Source organism: Canis aureus, chromosome 9 (assembly GCF_053574225.1).
Source record: "Canis aureus isolate CA01 chromosome 9, VMU_Caureus_v.1.0, whole genome shotgun sequence".
NCBI classification, from domain to species: Eukaryota; Metazoa; Chordata; class Mammalia; order Carnivora; family Canidae; genus Canis; species Canis aureus.
The window spans coordinates 76241705-76263194 of record NC_135619.1 but is presented as its reverse complement, the minus strand read 5'-3'; the positions used below and the strand labels follow the sequence as shown (position 1 = coordinate 76263194).

General features: G+C 53.2%; 1 long non-coding RNA gene and 1 gene segment (V, D, J or C); one reads left to right on the top strand and one right to left on the bottom strand.

Moving 5' to 3' along the window:
• Window positions 1–64: 64 nt before the first annotated feature.
• Window positions 65–20441, bottom strand: LOC144320221 (uncharacterized). Its single transcript, XR_013385781.1, has 2 exons — window positions 20374–20441; window positions 65–469 (listed from the first exon to the last, which is right to left on the bottom strand). It is a non-coding gene; the product is annotated as an uncharacterized LOC144320221 (long non-coding RNA).
• Window positions 14296–16101, top strand: LOC144321307 (immunoglobulin heavy constant epsilon-like; the record flags this gene model as incomplete). The annotated part of the segment is given in 4 exon segments: window positions 14296–14638; window positions 14835–15158; window positions 15251–15571; window positions 15646–16101. Coding segments are annotated over 4 exon segments (1329 nt in total), but the record flags the coding sequence as incomplete, so codon positions are not given.
• Window positions 20442–21490: the final 1049 nt, after the last annotated feature.

Genomic DNA, 21490 nt, shown 5'->3' with positions numbered 1-21490 from the left:
AATGACCTCCTTTCACCTTGCTACCTCTCAAAGAACCCATCTCAAATGCAGCCACATTCTGATGTCCTGGGTCAGGGCACAAGACTTTAACCTGAGGGACACATTTAGGCCAACACAGGCCGGTTGGGTTGAGGCACGAGGACCAGATGGGATCGCTGATGAAGGCCAGGCCAGGCGAGGCCATGGACACAGCATTGGCAAAGGTAAGCAAAGCAGGATGCCAGTCAAGTGATCAGGGCACTGGGTCAGGAGAGACCCTCAGGGGATGTCGTGTGAACTTCACCTGGGGAGAGAGTGACTGTTTTTTCCAGGTAAACGAGGAGTGGGGGCAGGCAGTGTGCCAATGAAGACTCAGGAAGGGTTGGTCACACGCAGGTCTACTTAGGCCACGGATCCAGGGCCAGTGATTACGGAGTTGAGATTCTGTCCTTGTGGTGACTGGAAGGTCTCAGGTCCAAGAGAGATGCACCTGGATTGTAGGGGACACACACGACTCAGAGGCAGAGGCAGGACCACACCTACTAGCCTTTCCCAGTAAAATCTCCAGGGAAGTTAGGCAGGGTCATTGGCAGCATTGGGCTTTCCCAGGCTAGCATGAGGCTGAGAGGCCAGGAGCCAAGCCACTGTCTGTTCTGCCCGACTCTGAGTCTGCAATAAAAAAATACACAAAAAAAAATCTCAGAAATAAAATCTCAGATGATGAATCCTAGTCAAGTGTAAGATAAGCTAGAAACCTAATTTTCAACAATAATTCAAAACTTGGAAAGTGATGTTCTACTGGGTGATATGCTATATGTTGGCAAATTGAACTCGAATAAAAAAAGAAGAATGTGATTCTTGAGGTGTGGTTGGTACTATCCCAAGAGATAGTAATCTTTATTTTTTATAATAAATTTATTTTTTATTGGTGTTCAATTTGACAACATACAGAATAACACCCAGTGCTCATCCCGTCAAGTTCCCCCCTCAGTGCCCGTCACCCACTCACACCCCCCTGCCCTCCTCCCCTTTCACCACCCCTAGTTCATTTCCCAGAGTTAGGAGTCTTTATGTTCTGTCTCCCCTTCTAATATTTCCCACACATTTCTTCTCCTTTCCCTTATATTCCCTTTCACTATTATTTATATTCCCCAAATGAATGAGAACATACACTGTTTGTCCTTCTCCGATTGACTTATTTCACTCAGCATAATACCCTCCAGTTCCATCCACGTTGAAGCAAATGGTGGGTATTTGTCATTTCTAATGGCTGAGGGATATTCTATTGTATACATAAACCACATCTTCTTTATCCATTCATCTTTCAATGGACACCGAGGCTCCTTCCACAGTTTGGCTATTATGGACATTGCTGCTAGAAACATCGGGGTGCAGGTGTCCCAGCATTTCATTGCATCTGTATCTTTGGGGTAAATCCCCAACAGTGCAATTTTTAATACCTTTAAAAAAAGGAAACGCCCTTCCAGCTCCCTATGGTTGAGAGGGAATTGTCTGCAGAAAAGGGTCTGTCTCACCAGTGGACAGGGCAACAGGAGGGGCTGCCATAGACTCCTGGCCTGGGCCCCATGATGGCTGTGGCACAGAGAGCACATCCAGGAGAATGAGCCAGTCCTCAGGGACCTTGGAGGCTCCAGGTTACCATCCTGAGGCTCACACCACACCCTCCATCCCCTTCACACTATACATCTACCTGAGAAGCCAATTTGCCAATGCGCCACACAGCCTGCCCAGCCCCTTCTTACTTTGTGTGCCAGCACCTGCCCCTGTCTCATTCCTTGGACCAATGATCCTACATCCTGTCCACTACACCCAAAGGAAGAACTGGACATCCTACATCAGGAGGAGCCCATGTCCTCTTTGCTGACACCAAAAACAAGTCAAGCTATACACTCACCCTTGGGGCTACAACACCTACTCTGTGAGACTTACCACCCAAAAGGTTCTGGGGCTCCCAATTGTAAGCCTCCAATATAGTCCTCATACTTGGACACCCCTCAACTACCATGTGACCACAGTGACTCACACATACTATTTGACATTTACACAAGCATAGACTATGTATTGGAACACTCAAGAACCATAAGAAAATAAAAGAACCATAGAAAATAGATGAGAAGCTGGAGATAGAGAATCAAGTCACAGACCTAGGAAGAAAAGGATGAGAGTTAAAAAAAAGGAGACACAGAGTCACAAAAGCAGGAGAATGATGAGAAGTGAGAGATAGAGATGAAGAGTCACAGACCAGAAGGGGAGTTATCAGAGGTAGGAGATAGGGACCAAGAGTCACAGAACAAGCAGGTGAATGATGAGAGGTTGCAGATACAGACCCACAATCACAGAACCAGGAGGGGAATGATGAGAGGTAAGATATACAGATCAAGGTCACAGAACCTGGACATGAAAAATGAATGTAAGAGATGGAGACCCAGAGTCACACAACACAAGGTGAATAATGAGAAGTAATAGATGGAGCTGCAGAGTCACAGAACCAGGAGGAGAAGAATGAGAGGTAAGAGGTAGAGACCCAGAGTCACACAAGCAGGAAGTGAATGATGAGAGATAAGAGATAGAGATGAAGAGTCACAACCAGGAGGGGAAATATGAGAACTAAAGTAAGAGAAGTAATAGATGGAGCTGCAGAGTCACAGAACCAGGAGGAGAAGAATGAGAGGTAAGAGGTAGAGACCCAGAGTCACACAAGCAGGAAGTGAATGATGAGAGATAAGAGATAGAGATGAAGAGTCACAACCAGGAGGGGAAATATGAGAACTAAAGGACAGAGACCCAGATTCACAGAACCAGGACATGAATGATGAGAGGTAAGAGATAGAGACCCAGAATAACAGAACAAGTAGGGGAATGATGAGAAGTAATATATAAAGACCCAGAGTCACAGAACCAAGAGGTGAATGATAAGAGGTTGAAATAGAAACCCAGAGTCACAGAACCTGGAGGAGAGTGATGAGAGGTAAAAGATAGAGACCCAGAATCATACAAGCTACGGGTGAATGATGAGAGGTAAGATAGAGAGATGCAGAGTCACAGAACCAGGAGGAGAATGATGAGAAGAAAGAGATAGAGACCCATAGACACTGAAATGGGAGATGAATGTCAAGAGGTAAGAAAGAGGTAGAGACCCAGAGTCACAGAGCCAGGAAGAGAAAGATGAGAGGTAAGAGATTGAGACCGAGGGTCACCATACCAGGCAAAGATTGATAAGAGGTAAGATAGAGGCCCAGAGTCACAGATCCAGGAGGAGAATGATGAGAGGTAAGGGATAGAGACTCAGAGTAACAGAACCAGGACATGAATGATGAGAAGTTGGAGTAGAGACCCAGAGTCACAGAAGCAGGAAGAAAAGAATGACAGGTAAAAGATAGAGACCCAAGGTCAAGAACCAGGTGGAATTTGCTTCAACGTGGATGGAACTGGAGGGTATTATGCTGAGTGAAGTAAGCCAGTCGGAGAAGGACAAACATTATATGTTCTCATTCATTTGCGGAATATAAATAATAGTGAAAGGGAATATAAGGGAAGGGAGAAGAAATGTGTGAGAAATATCAGAAAGGGAGACAGAACGTAAAGACTGCTAACTCTGGGAAACGAACTAGGGGTGGTAGAAGGGGAGGAGGGCGGGGGGTGGGAGTGAATGGGTGACGGGCACTGGGGGTTATTCTGTATGTTAGTAAATTGAACACCAATAAAAAATAAATTAAAAAAAAGAACCAGGTGGAGAATGATAAAATATAAGATATAGAGTTGCAAAGTCAGAGAACAAGGAGAATAATGATAAGAGATAAGATAGAGACCCAGTCACAGATCCAGGAAGAGAAGAATGACAGGTAAGAGATGGACACCCAGGGTCAAGAATCAGGTGGAGAATAATGAGATATAAGAGATAGCACTTAGGGGGGCACTTGACGGGATGAGCACTGGGTGTTATTCTCTATGTTGGTAAATTGAACACCAATAAAAAATAAATTTATTATTTAAAAAAAAGAGATAGAGTTGCAGAGTCAGAAAACAAGAAGAATTATAAGAGGTAAGAGAGAGACGCAGAGTCACAGAACCAGGAGGAGAAGGATAAGGTAAGGGATAGAGACTGAGTCACAGAGCAAGGAAAGAAAACTGAGAGGTAAGAGATAGAGACCTAGAGTCATAGAATGAGGCGGACATTGATGAGAGGTAAGAGAGAGTCACAAAACGAGGAAGGAAAGATGAGAAGTAGGAGATAGAGACCCAGATCACATAACCAGGAGGTGAATGATGAGAAGTAAGAGATAGTTTCACTATCACAGAGTCAGGAGGAGATTAATTAGAGGTAAGAGATAGAGACCCAGAATCACACAAACAAGAGAAGAATGATGAGAGGTCATTCTCACAGCAACCCTTGCAAGATCCATCTATGAAGTCAAGGGAAATAAAAGTAAAAATGAACTAATGGGACTTCATCAAGATAAAAAGCTTCTGCACAGCAAAGGAAACAGTCAACAAAATGGAAAGACAACCTACAGAATGGGAGAAGCTATTTGTAAATGACGTATCAGATAAAGGGCTAGTTTCCAAGATCTATAAAGAACTTATTGATCTATGTGTCTGTTTTTGTGCCAGTACCACACTGTCTTGATGACCACAGCTTTGTAGTACAAGCTGAAATCTGACATTGTGATGCCCCCAGACATGGTTTTCTTTTTTAAAATTCCCCTGGCTATTAGGGGTCGTTTCTGATTCCACACAAATCTTAAGATGATTTGTTTGAACTCTCTGAAGAAAGTCCATGGTATTTTGATAGGGTTTGCATTAAACGTGTAAATTGCCCTGGGTAATATTGACATTTTCACAATATTAATTCTGCCAATCCATGAGCATGGAATATTTTTCCATCTCTTTGTGTCTTCCTCAATTTCTTTCAGAAGTGTTCTATAGTTTTTAGGGTATAGATCCTTTACCTCTTTGGTTAGATTTATTCCGAGGTATCGTATGCTTTTGGGTGCAATTGTAAATGGGACTGACTCCTTATTTTCTTTCTTCAGTCTCATTGTTAGTGTATAGAAATGCCACTGACTTCTGGGCATTGATTTTGTATCCTGCCACACTGCCAAATTGCTGTATGAGTTCTAGCATCCTGGGGTGGAGGCTTTTGGGTTTTCTATGTAGAGTATCATGTCATCGGCAAAGAGGGAGAGTTTGACTTCTTTGCCAATTCGAATGCCTTTAATGTCTTTTTGTTGTCTGATTGCTGAGGCTAGGACTTCCAGTACTATGTTGAATAGCAGTGGTGAGAGTGGAAATCCCTGTCGTGTTCCTGATCTTAGGGGAAAGGCTCCTAGTGCGTCCCCATTGAGAATGATATTTGCTGTGGGCTTTTCGTAGATGGCTTTTAAGATGTTGAGGAATGTTCCCTCTATCCCTACACTCTGAAGAGTTTTGATCAGGAATGGATGCTGTATTTTGTCAAATGCTTTCTCTGCATCTATGGAGAGGATCATATGGTTCTTGGTTTTTCTCTTGCTGATATGATGAATCACATTGATTGTTTTATGAGTGTTGAACCAGCCTTGTGTCCCGGGGATAAATCCTACTTGGTCATGGTGAATAATTTTCTTAATGTACTGTTGGGTCCTATTGCCTAGTATCTTGTTGAGAATTTTTGCATCCATATTCATCAGGGATATTGGTCTGTAATTCTCCTTTTTGGTGGGGTCTTTGTCTGGTTTTGGAATTAAGGTGATGCTGGCCTCATAGAACGAATTTGGAAGTACTCCATCTCTTTCTATCTTTCCAAACAGCTTCAGTAGAATAGGTATCGTTTCTTCTTTAAACGTTTGATAGAATTCCTCTGGGAAGCCATCTGGCCCTGGACTTTTGTGTCTTGGGAGGTTTTTGATGACTGCTTCAATTTCCTCCCTGGTTATTGGCCTGTTCAGGTTTTCTATTTCTTCCTGTTCCAGTTTTGGTAGTTTGTGGCTTTCCAGGAATGCATCCATTTCTTCTAGATTGCCTAATTTATTGGCGTATAGCTGTTCATAATATGTTTTTAAAATCGTTTGTATTTCCTTCGTGTTGGTAGTGATCTCTCCTTTCTCATTCATGATTTTATTAATTTGAGTCTTCTCTCTCTTCTTTTTAATAAGGCTGGCAAATGGTTTATCTATCTTATTAATTCTTTCAAAGAACGAACTCCAGGTTCTGTTGATCTGTTCCACAGTTCTTCTGGTCTCGATTTCGTTGAGTTCTGAACTTTATAGTCAACTAATATTCGATAAAGGAGGAAAGACTATCCATTGGAAGAAAGACAGTCTCTTCAATAAATGGTGCTGGGAAATTCGACATTCACATGCAGAGGAATGAAACTAGACCACTCTCTTTCACCATACACAAAGATAAACTCAAAATGGATGAAAGATCTAAATGAGAGACAAGATTCCATCAAAATCCTAGAGGAAAATACAGGCAACACTCTTTTTGAACTCAGCCACAGTAACATCTTGCAAGATACATCCACGAAGGCAAAATAAACAAAAGCAAAATTGAACTATTTGGACTTCATCAAGATAAGAAGCTTTTGCACAGCAAAGGATACAGTCAACAAAACTCAAAGACAACCTACAGAATGGGAGAAGATATTTGCAAATGACATATCAGATAAAGGGCTAGTTTCCAAGATCTATAAAGAACTTATTAAACTCAACACCAAAGAAACAAACAATCTAGTCATGAAATGGGCAAGAGACTTGAACAGAAATCTCACAGAGGAAGACATGGACATGGCCAACACGCACATGAGAAAATGCTCTGCATCACTTGCCATCAGGGAAATACAAATCAAAACCACAATGAGATACCACCTCACCCCAGTGAGAATGGGGAAAATTAACAAGGCAGGAAACAACAACTGTTGGAGAGGATGTGTAGAAAGGGGAACCCTCTGCACTGTTGGTGGGAATGTGAACTGGTGCAGCCACTCTGGAAAACTGTGCAGACCATTTGCTTCAACGTGGATGGACCTGGAGGGTTTTATGCTGAGTGAAATCAGTCAGTTGGAGAAGGACAATCATTATATGGTCCCATTCATTTGGGGAATATAAAAAATAACAAAAGGGAATAAAGGGGAAAGGAGAAGAAATGTGTGGGAAATATCAGAAAGGGAGACAGAACATGAAGACTCCTAACGCTGGGAAACGAACTAGGGGTGGTGGAAGGGGAGGAGGGCGGGGGGTGGGGGTGACTGGGTGACGGGCACTGAGGGGGGCACTTGACGGGATGACCATTGGGTGTTATTCTGTATGTTGGCAAATTGAACACCAATAAAAAATATATTTATTATAAAAAAATAAAAATTAAATTAAATTAAAAATTAAAAAATAAAGAGAATAAAGTGTTAAAAAATAAATAAAATAAAATAAACAAACACATTCAGACACCGACCCCCATGCAAACACACACACACACACGGAAATCATATGCACACATATACACACACACAGGACTCCATGCACACACATGCACATCGAGATACACATGCACACACACAGACACTGGTCTCCACATACACACACATGGGGGGATAATGCAGACACAGGCCTACACACACACACACACACACACACATAGAGACACCCTGGGACACACAGAGGCACAGACCCCCAACATGGAGATGCACGTGCACATGCGTGCCCACATGCAATACATGGAGATACACATGCACACACACAGAGACCCAGGCCCCACTCATCCACATGCATATGGAGACATTGGGACACACACAGAGGCACAGACCCCCCAACAAACAGATGCACATGGAGACACACATACAGTCATGAGCTCACATACAAGAACATGGAGACACACATGCAAACACGGGCCCCATGCACACACATGCACATGGAGATACACATGCAGACATGGGCCATACACACACACACACGTAGACACACCCAGATAAGGGCTTCCACCCACACACAGGCACATGGAGACACCTATACACACCCACAGGGGCATTGGCCACACACACACACACACACACACACACATGCACAGCTGAGAAGCAGCCCGTTTACTGTCTGTCCCAGGTCACTGTTGTCCAGGAGCAACATTGTGGGGAGGGAGGGGACTCTGCAGGCAGGACACCTGTGAAGGCCAGAGCAGAGCAGCCTGGACCTGAGTGCCCCATGCCTGCTGCCTGCAGCTGCCACACCTGCCCCTGGACAGGAGGGGGCAGAGGCAAGGGTGGTGCCTGGAACCAAGGCAGGGCCACAGCCCCAGAGAGGAGTGGAGCGGGACAGCACAGACCTGGGAGCTCAGAGCTCAGCCGCCTACTGGGAACGGGGAGGAGAGGAGAGCCATTCTCTTCCCCATGGGTGGCCCAGGCTGGAGACGGGGCCCACCAGCAGCATGGCACATCCTGGGATGTCAGCATAGAGCCCGGAGACCAGCTGGGCACTGAAGCCCCTGCCCCACAGCCTGGGCAGAATGAGCAGGGGGACACCAGGGTGAGCCAGGGCTATCAGTGGAGCCTTAGCCCAGCATGATTACCTATGTGCACCTGCCGGGCCTGGCACCACCTGACCTGGGCCCTCAGGGGCAACAGGCTCCCAGGTGGGGCTCTCAGCCCTATGGTTTCTCTCAGAATCATGCATCCTTCCAGGGAACTGGGTGCTACCCCTCTGCCTCCCACACAGCACCTGTCCCCAGGGACAAGGGCAAGCAGGACAGACTGTGACAGACAGCCCTGAAGGGCAGAGGGGCCGGGCTGGGCCCTGCCTCCTCCAGGCATCACATCCAGGCCTTCCAGGGCCTGGCTCCACCCCATGCCACCCAGCCCCAGTGGGCAATGGCCTTTTTCGGTCTCCTAGGTGAGCCAGAATGTTCCCCCAAGGGCACCAGACCAGCCAGAGACCACCTCCACACAGCCTCCCAGCATGGGAATGCTGGCCCTGGTATCCTGGGTGCAAATGATGGGATCCTGAGGCCTCGCTCTCCAAAACTCTGCACAACATCTCCCAGCACTCACATGGATGAGCTGGGGTGGCATGTGCTTTCAGGCCTACGGGGCTTTCTGGGGGGCACCCAGGTCTGCACTGGGTGAAGATGAGGCCTAGACCCAGCCCATCACAGCTCCATACACATCGGTGGCATGTCCTCACTGGACAGCTGCCCTGACAGCCCAGAACCCAATGCCAGGGCACCTCCAGAAAGCCACTCCATGGTCTTCACCCCGTGCTGGGCAACCAGAAAACAGATCCACGGCACAGTCCACCCCAGTCTCCAGCAGGTACAGAGGACTTGCAGACACATGGGCCAACTTCACAGCCAGGCCCAGACCCCCCAAGGTCCCTGCAAGCCCTCACTGGCCACACCACCCAGCTGAAGCCACAGTAAGAGGCCCAGCTCTGAGATGCTAGTATGGGAACAAGTGTGTGGGCAATGGGTGAGGTTCCTGGCCACTGAGGACTCTGGCCCTGCACACTCACACGCACAGCCCCTCCCACGGGGCCAGCCACCAACCTGCTCCTCCAGGCAGTGGGACACAGGAACAAGGGTGGCATGCCACCGGGAAGCCCTGCATCCATGTCTCAGGCACATAACATGCACATAACAGCCCCCCCCTTCCTCACAGGGCTGCCTCAAGGCAGTGGTGGTGGTGCCCGGGGCCTCCTCCCTTCCTGGGGCATCCCAGTGGCCACCACGGTATTGCAGTGCACAGAGTCAGCCATGCTATCAAGGGAGAGGCCATGAGCTGGGCAGCAGGGGCCTCAGAGAGGAGCCCACTTCACCCATGGCACAGGAGTCTCACCTGAAACCCCACCATTGCTGCAGACTTCCCAAGAACATAAAGAAAGGGAATTTCCAGGGCTGCTGAGGCCCTGGGGGTTCCCACCCCATTTTTAGCCAGGGCACTGAGGCAGAGCTCCCCTCCCCCCAGGCCCTATTATCTGGACACAAAAATAACAGCCATTGTACTAATGATTCACCTCATCTGTCCAGGAGCCTATCCAGGGAGCTGCAGACAGCCAGGCCAGGCCCCCTCTTGGAGCACCAGGCACCTCAGGTATCCCAGCCACTCGAGCTGGCACAAGCTGCAGTCCACTACGCAGCCAGGAGGAACAGAGCTTCCTGGTCACTGCTCATCTCCCAGATGTCTCTTCCCTGCACATGGACACACGGGAGCAAGACTCTGCCCAAAGCTGATCTGGAGAAGACTAGGGGCCAAGAATCAAAGACACGACAGGACTAGGGCAGAGCCCAAGGCTGAGAAGGTCCAGGACCATGCAGAGGGCATGGACAGAGGGCCTGAGCATGGAGCTGCCTGCAACCAGCAGGGCAATGACCACCAGCCCAAGGTCGGGGGGAAGCACCAGGGAGCTGTCCCTATGGTGGACTAGGTGGCAGGCTGGACTGGCCCACATCCTCAGGTGTGTGAGCTGGGTTGCCTGAGCCAGCCTGAATAAGGTGGGCCAGGTTGCCTGGGTCTGCCCTATACAGCTTGAGGGGAAGGAGTTAAGTGAAAGAGGTCAAACTACTCCAGGCTCAGCTGGACCAGGCTGGTCTCTCTGGGCTCCACTGTGTGAGTGGACTGAGATGGGCCAGGCTGGGCTGACTTTACAGAACCAGGGTGGATGGGGAAAGCTGGGGTGAGCTAAGCTGGGGTGAGCATGGTGGACAGAGCATAGGACAGGCTTGACCAATCTGGGTACTTGTGGCGGTGCTGGGCTATCCTGAGCCAAGATGATCTGAGCCAAGCTGAGTGGCTCAGGGAGTCAGGGAGACTTGGGTCAGGTGAAATGCTCTCTTCAGTGAGGACTGTCCTGGGCTGGGCTGATGTGGATGGAAAGGGCTTGGGCAAGCAGGTCCAACTGAGCAGATCTGAGGCAGCCTGGCAGGACTGTCCTGGGTTGACTCACCTTGGCTCAAATAGCTGAACTAGGCTAACCTGAGCTGCACTGCACGCAGCATTGTTGAGCTGAGTCGGGAAAACCTGGGCAACCTGACCAGACCAGCAACATTTAGGCTGGAAAACAGATGGGCTACCTGTGCCTAAATGAGCTAAGCCTGTCTGACCTGGACAGGGCTAGGTTCCACTGGGCTGCACTGACCAGGGCTGGGCTTGCCTGAGCTGAGCTGGACTGAGCAGGGCTGAGCTGAGCTGAACTGGGCTGGGCTGGGCTGATCTGGGCTGAACTGGGATGAGCTGAGCTGGGCTGAGCAGGGCTGAACTGAGCTGAACTGGGCTGAGCTGAGATAAACTGGGCTGAACTGGGCTAAGCTGAACTGGGCTGTACTGGGCTGAGCTGAGCAACTGGACTGAGCTGGGCTGAAGTGGACTGATCTGGGCTCAGCTGGAAGGAACTAGGCTGAGCTGGGCTGAGTTGAGCTGAACTGGACTGGACTGGGCTGGGCTGGCTTGGGCTGAGCTGCCCTGAACTGGGCTGAGCTGAGCTGTACTGCACTTGGCTAAATGGGCTAGGCTGACCTGAGCTGGGCTGGGCTGGGCTGAAATGGACTGAGCTGGGCTGAGCTGATCTGGGCTGAACTGAGCTGAGCTGAGCTAAGCTGGGAAGAACTGGCCTAATCTGGGCTGCACTGAACTCTACTGAACTGCACTGAGCTGGACTGAACTGGGCTGAGCTGAGCTGGGCTGAACTGGACTGGACTGGGCTGAAATGGCCAGAACGGGGCTGAGCTGGGCTGAACTGGGCAAAGCTGGGCTGGGCTGAGCTGGGCTGAACCAGGCTGAACTGGGCTGAAATTGGCTGAACTGGGATGAGCCTAAGTAGGCTGAGCTGGACTGAACTGAGCTGAGCAGTGCTGAACTGGGCTGGGCTCAGCTGAACTGGGCTGAGTTGAGCTGGGCTGAGCTGATCTGAACCAGCCTGAGCTAAGCTGGACAGAATTGGGCTGTGCTGGGCTGAGCTGAGCTGAATTGCACTGAGCTGGGCTGAAATGAACTGGGCTGAGCTGGGCTGGACTGGACTGGGCTGAACTGGGCTGAATTGGGCTGAGCTGGGCTAAACTGGGCTGAACTGAGTTGAACTGGCCTGAGCTCTCCTGAGCTGGGCTGAGCTGAGCTGGGCTGGGCTGAATCAGGCTGAACCAGGCTGAACTGGGCTGAAATTGGCTGAGCTGGGATGAGCCTAACTAGGCTGAGCTGGACTGAACTGAGCTGAGCAGTGCTGAACTGGGCTGGGCTGAGCTGAACTGGGCTGAGTTGAGCTGAGCTGAGCTGATCTGAACCAGCCTGAGCTAAGCTGGGCTGAGCTGGCCTGAGCTGGGCTGAGCTGAGCTGTGGTGAACTGGGTTGAACTTGGCTGATCTGAGCTGGGGTGAACTGGGCTGATCTGAGCTGAGTTGGACTGAACTGGCCTGAGCTCTCCTGAGCTGGGTTGAGCTGAGCAGGGCTAGGCTGAACCAAGCTGAACTGGGCTGAAATTGGCTGAGCTGGGATGAGCCTAACTAGGCTGAGCTGGACTGAACTGATCTGAGAAGTGAACTGGGCTGGGCTAAGCTGAACTGGGCTGAGTTGAGCTGGCCTGAGCTGACCTGAACCAGCCTGAGCTAAGCTGGGCTGAACTGGGCTGAACTGGGCTGAGCTGGGCTAAGCTGAGCTGAATGGGGCTGAAACGGGCTGAGCTGGGCTGAACTGATCTGAACTGGGTTGAACTGGCCTGAGCTCTCCTGAGCTGGATGAGCTGGGCTGAGCTGAGCTGGGCTGGGCTGAACCAGGCTGAACCAGGCTGAACTGGGCTGAAATTGGCTGAGCTGGGATGAGCCTAATTAGGCTGAGCTGGGCTGAACTGAGATGAGAAGTGCTGAACTGGGCTGAGTTGAGCTGGTCTGAGCTTATCTGAACCAGCCTGAGCTAAGCTGGGCTGGACTGGGCTGAGCTGAGTCGAATTGAACTGGGCTGGACTGAGTTAAGCTGAGCTGAATGGGGCTGAACTGGGCTGAGCTGGGCTGAACTGGGTTGAACTGGCCTGAGCTCTCCTGAGCTGGGCTGAGCTGAGCTGGGCTGAACCAGGCTGAACTGGGCTGAAATTGGCTGAGCTGAGATGAGCCTAACTAGGCTGAGTTGGACTGAACTGAGCTGAGCAGTGCTGAACTGAGCTGGGATGAGCTGAACTGGGCTGAGTTGAGCTGGGCTGAGCTGATCTGAACCAGCCTGAGCTAAGCTGGGATGATCTGTGCTGGGGAGAACTGGGCTGTGCTGGGCAGAACTGGGCTGAGCTGGGCTGAACTGAGCTGAGATGGGCTGAAATTGGCTGAGCTGGGACAAGCTTAAGTAGGCTGAGCTGGACTGGACTAGGCTGAACTGGGTTGGACTGAACTGGGTTGAAATGGGCTGATCTGGGATGAGCTTAACTAGGCTGAGCTGGACTGAACTAGGCTGAGCTGGACAGGGCTGAGCTGAGCTGCACTTGGCTTAACTAGGTTGAACTGGGCTGAGCTGGGCTGAACCGGGCTGAGCTGAGTAAGACTAAATTTATTTCGCTAGTTGGTTTGGCCTGGCCCTGAGTCATGTAGGGTGTTCCTAGGCCCAGCGGCGGGGGCCCATGGGAATAATGTGAATGGAACTGACCAAGTGGAACAAGCCTGGCTGGCACGCTAAGTTAAGCTGAGCTGGATGAACTTGGTTGAACTTGTAGACTGATCAGATGAGTCGGCTGCTTGAAATGGGTTATCCTAGGCTGACCTGGGCCAGGCTAGGCCAAGGTGGCCTCCTTGAACTTAGGTAATCTGATTAGGCAGAGCTGGTGAGGCTGTGTGTGGAGCTGGTTTGTGTCCCTGGCATCCTCTGTCCTGACACAAGGCCATGGGACTGGTCTCACTGGACTGGCCGGGCAGAGTGGAGCTGAGAGGCAGGAGCAACATGACCTGGGGTCTGGGCTCCTAGGCCAAGGGAGCACAGGCAGGTGTGCAAACCCAAGTCATCAACTGGGGGAAGATTGACCTGGGCTCTGACGGGGTCTCCTCTTCTATGAATGGGGCCCATTGTCAGGCCTCCTGGAAGTTCTGCAGGGACAGTAGAGAACCAGAGAGGGCTGTCTGGTCAGGAGAGGAGGAGTCCTGGCCAAAGGTAAGGGCAGCAACTACTTCTGACAAGTGGTTCATCAGAAAGTGTTCCAAGCAGAATCAGGGAATAAAGAAAGAGTCCAAAACAAGCATCTCTCCCCCAAGGCTGGAGAAGGGGTCCCAGTGACCCTCCGTCTCTGCCCCCATGCTTTTCCTTCTCAGACGCCCCCCCAGGGGGCCAGGAGCAGGATACCCCAGGTCAACAGCGGGCCTGGCATATGATGGGGTGACAGTCCCAAGGCAGGCACTGACACTGGCCCTGTCCCCACAGCCACCAGCCAGGACCTGTCTGTGTTCCCCTTGGCCTCCTGCTGTAAAGACAACATCGCCAGTACCTCTGTTACACTGGGCTGTCTGGTCACCGGCTATCTCCCCATGTCGACAACTGTGACCTGGGACACGGGGTCTCTAAATAAGAATGTCACGACCTTCCCCACCACCTTCCACGAGACCTACGGCCTCCACAGCATCGTCAGCCAGGTGACCGCCTCGGGCGAGTGGGCCAAACAGAGGTTCACCTGCAGCGTGGCTCACGCTGAGTCCACCGCCATCAACAAGACCTTCAGTGGTAAGCCAGGGTTGGGCTGGCCCACATGACACTGGAGGGAGAAGGGACAGGCTGGGCGGGAGTGGTAGGAGAGGGGTGGTGGGCGGGCCCGAATGCCGCCATGGCTGGTAACGCCCAGCACATGTGGGGCTGGGGCTGACACATGAGTCCCGTGGGCTCAGAGACACCACTGCCACATGGCTGCCTCTACTTCTAGCATGTGCCTTAAACTTCATTCCGCCTACCGTGAAGCTCTTCCACTCCTCCTGCAACCCCGTCGGTGATACCCACACCACCATCCAGCTCCTGTGCCTCATCTCTGGCTACGTCCCAGGTGACATGGAGGTCATCTGGCTGGTGGATGGACAAAAGGCTACAAACATATTCCCATACACTGCGCCCGGCACAAAGGAGGGCAACGTGACCTCTACCCACAGCGAGCTCAACATCACCCAGGGCGAGTGGGTATCCCAAAAAACCTACACCTGCCAGGTCACCTATCAAGGCTTTACCTTTAAAGATGAGGCTCGCAAGTGCTCAGGTATGGCCCCCCTGTCCCCCAGAAACCCAGATGCGCGAGGCTCAGAGATGAGGGCCAAGGCACGCCCTCATGCAGCCTCTCACACACTGCAGAGTCCGACCCCCGAGGCGTGAGCAGCTACCTGAGCCCACCCAGCCCCCTTGACCTGTATGTCCACAAGGCGCCCAAGATCACCTGCCTGGTAGTGGACCTGGCCACCACGGAAGGCATGAACCTGACCTGGTACCGGGAGAGCAAAGAACCCGTGAACCCGGGCCCTTTGAACAAGAAGGATCACTTCAATGGGACGATCACAGTCACGTCTACCCTGCCAGTGAACACCAATGACTGGATCGAGGGCGAGACCTACTATTGCAGGGTGACCCACCCGCACCTGCCCAAGGACATCGTGCGCTCCATTGCCAAGGCCCCTGGTGAGCCACGGGCCCAGGGGAGGTGGGCGGGCCTCCTGAGCCGGAGCCTGGGCTGACCCCACACCTATCCACAGGCAAGCGTGCCCCCCCGGATGTGTACTTGTTCCTGCCACCAGAGGAGGAGCAGGGGACCAAGGACAGAGTCACCCTCACGTGCCTGATCCAGAACTTCTTCCCCGCGGACATTTCAGTGCAATGGCTGCGAAACGACAGCCCCATCCAGACAGACCAGTACACCACCACGGGGCCCCACAAGGTCTCGGGCTCCAGGCCTGCCTTCTTCATCTTCAGCCGCCTGGAGGTTAGCCGGGTGGACTGGGAGCAGAAAAACAAATTCACCTGCCAAGTGGTGCATGAGGCGCTGTCCGGCTCTAGGATCCTCCAGAAATGGGTGTCCAAAACCCCCGGTAAATGATGCCCACCCTCCTCCTGCCGCCACCCCCCAGGGCTCCACCTGCTGGGGCAGGGGAGGGGGGCTGGCAAGACCCTCCATCTGTCCTTGTCAATAAACACTCCAGTGTCTGCTTGGAGCCCTGGGCACACCCATTCTTGGGGGTGGGCAGGGTTGCAGAGCAGGGATGTCTTGGCACAGAAGGGACCCCCAGGAGAGGGGACAGGAGGGGACAAGGCAGGGCAGAGGTGTGGCTATGGCTCTGTCCACCATAGCCATCCATGTGGGAGGCCCTCCCTGCCACCCCTCTATGGAGTACGCCCACTCAGAGGGGTCCCAGGGAAGGGACCACAGACACCCCAGCCAGCCCGGGGCCCCTCCCTCTCCTGAAAGCCCCCGAAGTCTCAGCCTCCACCCTCACCAAGTCTCCTGTCAGCCGCTCCGGACATAGACCTATCACCAGGTCCAGGTGCACACACGCACGCAGGCCCTCTGAGAGGAGAAATCAGCCAAGTCAGACCCCCACACGGGTGCCTGAACACAGAAACCCAGACAGCCCCACCCCGGCAGGCCCTCAGCGTCACCTCCCTTGTACACACGGGCCAGACAGGCCCCCGACCCCACACTGGGGCCACTGCGCACCTACTCCCACATGGCCCTTCTAATCGCCCCCCTGCCTACACGGCCACACCAGGAGGGGTCAGCACCCAGTGCCCTGTCTTGCTGCTCAGCCTCACTCCACCCTGAACTGATCCCAGGGAAGCCCCCAGCCCTTGCACAAAAGTTCCCATGAGCCTCACACGAGGTCACACACACCTCAGCCGTCCTTCAAGGCACACCAAGTAGCAAAGTGGTTCCAACAATCACCCACCACCACCAAGCACCATAGGGCAGACGCACCCTACAGGGACACACGTGGCTCCTACCTACCTGTCCCACCTGGACCACTGCATCCAAGATGGACATGGAGAGGCCTCCCGCCCCCCACCCGGGAGCCTCCTCTGTGTCCCTGGCCTCCCTAGTCCAGACACCCCCTGTAGGCTGCACCCCAAGGATGAAAGAACGCACACACTGACACTCCAGGACACACACACACACGCATGCACACGCCTAGAGCATGGGCTCTGTCCTCTTCTCCCACTGGACCCAGAACAGGCGCTGGCCCCATCCCAGGGCCTGAGCCCTCCCCCACCCAAGCGCCAAGCCTGCGTACAGGTCTCTGCTAGCCCTAGACCCCCAAACCAGGCATGCCCCCCCCCCACACACACACACGGCTCACCTTCTGAAGACACAAGCCTGGAAACACCAGCTCCCGCATTCCCCGCGGGAGCCCTGGGGTGATGCACGTGGCCCACTGTCACCCTGCAGAGTGGAAGCCCACCTGTGCAAGGCCAGGAGGGCCAGGAGGCTGGGGATGGCCATGAGCCCGGTGTGTAGCCAGGTGGCAGCTCTGGGCACTGTCAGGCCTCAGCAGGTCCACACGGCCGACCCAGCCCCTCAGAGCACCCAGTCCACTGCTTCCTGGGGTTATTCCAGGTCCTCTGAGCTGGGCTCCTGAGCTCAGGCTCCTCAGGGCTCCTGGCAGGGCGGCAATCCCAGGACAGTTCACACACATCCTCAGGCTGGCAGGAGTATAAAGGAAGTGGGTACAGAGCTGGGGTGGCCAGGCCGGTGGCCCCAGGCCATGCAGCAGACAGCAGAGCCATCCCAGAGGGCGGGGGGTGGGTGAGAGAGGGCAGGGCACTCCCACAGCCACCGGCCACCTCGCAGGGCCTCGGACCCCAACCCTCTGGGGGCAGCTGCACCTCAAAACGGGCTGGACCAGGTGGCCTGCCACTCCAGCCGCCAGCAGGGCTGCCGAGGCCAGGGCATCATTCTTGTGTCCCCTCGGGGAGGGGGGGCGGGCCTGCCTTCCCCCCACCAGCACATGAAGCGGCTGGACCGGGGAGGGCTGACTGGCCGGTGCCCGCAGAGCTAGAGCTCCAGGAGCTGTGCGCGGATGCCACTGAGAGTGAGGAGCTGGACGAGCTGTGGGCCAGCCTGCTCATCTTCATCACCCTCTTCCTGCTCAGCGTGAGCTACGGCGCCACCAGCACCCTCTTCAAGGTGGGCATGCAGAGCCCCTGTGCCGGGGGTGGGGGCAGCGCAGAGGGAGGGAGAGCTCCCGGAAGAGCTGTCCTCACATGTGCCCTCCCCCCAGGTGAAGTGGGTACTCGCCACCGTCCTGCAGGAGAAGCCACAGGCCGCCCAAGACTACGCCAACATCGTGCGGCCGGCACAGTAGGCCCAGAGACACGGTGACGAGGCCTTGCTTTCTGCCCCCCCCCCCCGGCTGAGGGCAATCTGCTGGCCCTGAGTGGGAGGAGGAAAGCAGACAAAGCCCCAGAGGGGCCAGAGCCAGACGCCCAGCACACAGGCATCCAGAAGCTTCTGGCTCAGCTCCAAGGCACTGATGGAACCTGCCAATCACAGCCCCTACCCCCCCCCCAGTTGGCAACAAGCCTCAGAAGAGTATCTGTCCCTGCCATTGTGACCTGAGCTGGGCCTGGGCGCTGACCCCCGGGATCCTCCCTGTCCTAGGGTCAGGACCACTCCTCATCTCCCTGAGCAGCTCCCCCCAAAGCACAGGGAGAGGGAAGCCCATGGCCTGGCCCAGAGCCAACCCCGCGACTCAGAGTCCAAGTCCAGGGCAAGACCTCGGCGCCCAGACTCAGTCCACCTCGCTGGCACCAGCTCCAAGTCCCCCCAGCCCTGTGCCCAGCCCCGGGCCCCCTGCCCCGCCTTCCTGCCATCCACTGGCAGCTCCGTCCCTGCAGAAGGCCAGGACAGAGAAGCATGGCTGGGCAGAGGCCGCAGGACTGCTCGGGGCTGTGGGACAAGGGAGCACCCAGCAGAAGGAGCTTCCCACGGGTCCCGCCTCAGCCCGCAGCTGCCCACCCCGCCCTGGCCTCTGCTGAACCCTCGCTCCCCGCCTGGCGGCCCTGTTGCCTTCCTTCTGAGTTTCTTAGTAAAGTTCATTTTTACAAATCTCATGCCACCTGAGCAAGTGCTGGGAGGGGTCCTGACAGTCCTGTGAGGTGCCACGAGGCAGAGTCTCCTGCAGAATGTGGACAAGGGGCTGAGGAAAGGAGCAGGGGTCAGGTCTGACCTGATGGCCCAGGGGGTCGGCCAGCAGCTCTCTGCTGCCTTGGACACCCCCAGAGACACCCCAGCTCAGTCCCTCACACCTCTGCTGGCCTCCAGCAGGGCTCACTGCCCCTTCCACGCTAACACAAAAGCAACAGTCTCCCTGGGCAAACCCAAAGTAGCTACTTCCATGGTCAGTGCAGGAGGCCATAGGAATACAGCTGCACAATCACCAAGCACAGGGCCTCCATCAGCCTCCAGGGACACCGGCACCCACCCCAGACTGTCTACCCCCTGAGCACACACACAGGCCAATCCTGGGCCCCACCCCACCAGCCAGCCTGGGATGCCCGGCGAGCTGAGCAAGTCAGACGTGCAAGCAAGAGCTGTTGGGGGCCAGCCAGCGCCATCCTCAACAAGAAATCCAACAAGCCTGGAAGGCAGGAGCCCAGGGGCTGGAGAGACGGCCAGCTGGCCAAGCACAGTGCTGGGTGTGAGGCTGTGCCCCTCCTCAGAATAAAGAGGTGGTTCCCAGGCTGGATACACCTTCCCTCTAGGGTCTGCGTGAAGTTCCCTGGAAAAGGGGGGACAACATGTGAACACACGTGACGAAAGGATTAATCCCTCATATACAAAGAGTGCTCGGGAACCGATGCAAGGAAAGAAAGTGAGCTGTGGGTCCTTTGCAGAAAGGGAAAACCAAGTGGTCAACTATGGGAAGAAAACGTTAAAATAGCTACGAAAGCTACACTAAGAGGGACGCCAGGGAGAGGCAGCCCTCTCAGCCCCATCTGAGGCCGTGTGAACTGTTAGCACCATCATTCAGGCCCTGGCCACACGCCCAGTGTACAAATGCCCAGGATGCTCTGCACGGGAGGCGGCACGCATGCCAGTGGCCCTCTGAGACAAGCCCCATCCCTGGCTCATGTCACACAGATCTGAATCAAAGTGAGTGACGGCTCGCCTGCAGCCTGTGGGAGTCACACCTGGGCTACTGGCATCCCACGGGGGGGGGGGGTGGGGAACACCCAGGATTGGGTGGCTCGGGGGCTCCTCCCAGCCTCGGAGGATTTGGTCTAAACAGAAGGAAGCTGGGGCGGGGTCTAAGAACTGGAGGAGGCCACGCTGCAGCCCCACAAGGCGCTCACACACAGGCACACACGCTCTCAGGAAATCGGGCCCCACGCTGGTAAAGTAAAGGAGATTTTCAGCTTTAAGGCCATTCCTGAGCTCCCAGGAAGGCTCTACTTCGATTGTGACCAAGGTCACAGGGACGCAACCATACCTCAGAGCAGGGGCTCTATTGCTGCTCCCAGGACATGCTGTCCATCTGCTTCAGCTGTGAGTGACCTGCAGAAAACAGTGCAGACGCCAAGATAAGAGGAAGGCCGCCCCAAGTCCCCGTTGGGTTGCATCATGCAGCCTTGCATGTACCAAAACCAGGAGGCGATCGGTCGCTTTCTGAAATGACCTTGGTCGCGATGATCTGTAACTCCTGATGGGAGACAGACCCTGTAGGAAATACCGCTCCCAGGGCAGGCAGGGTCCCCGCCACCATCCTCACTGCCTTCTCCTTTCTCATTAGAATTTTCACAAAGGGTGCAGGCTTCTTGTGATGAGCACCGAGAGTCGTATGTACGTGATGATTCACTGAATTCTACTCCAGAAAACAATATTGCACTGCATGTGAACTGAGTAAACTTTAAATAAATAAAAAAAAATTGCAGAGGGTGCAGGGTGGAACTGTATTCTCCCTACATGGGCCTAGGCCCTGTAGAGGCATAGCTAGGAGGCGGAGTATATGGCAGCCCTGAGACCTGAGTATCATCCAAAATGATAGATAGATAGATGATAGATAGATAGATAGATAGATAGATAGATAGATAGATGATAGATAGAAGGATGGGATGAATGGAAGGATAGAAAGAAAGGGATGGAAGGATGGTTGGGTGGGTGGATGGATGCATGGATGGATGGACAGATGGAAAGTAGATAGATAGATAGATAGATAGATAGATAGATAGATAGATAGATGAAGGATAGACCAATAGATGATACATGGACAGATCAATGGATGGATGGTGGATAGATAGATAATAGAAGGATAAGTTGATAGATGAGAGAAGAATAGATAGATAATAGATACATGATAGGAGTTTTATAAATGGATGAACAATACATAAGTGGATGGGTAAATAGATGACTAGATAGATGAATCGAAGATAAACAGATGACGACGATGGTTGGATAGGTAGGTAGATATGAGATGGAAAGATATATGAATAGATAATAGATAGACAGCTGATACATAGATGATAGATAATGTTACAAGAGACATGACTCATTTCCTGCCACAAGACCCACCCCCACCTGCCAGGTTCTCAGAGGCCCAGGCCTGGGGG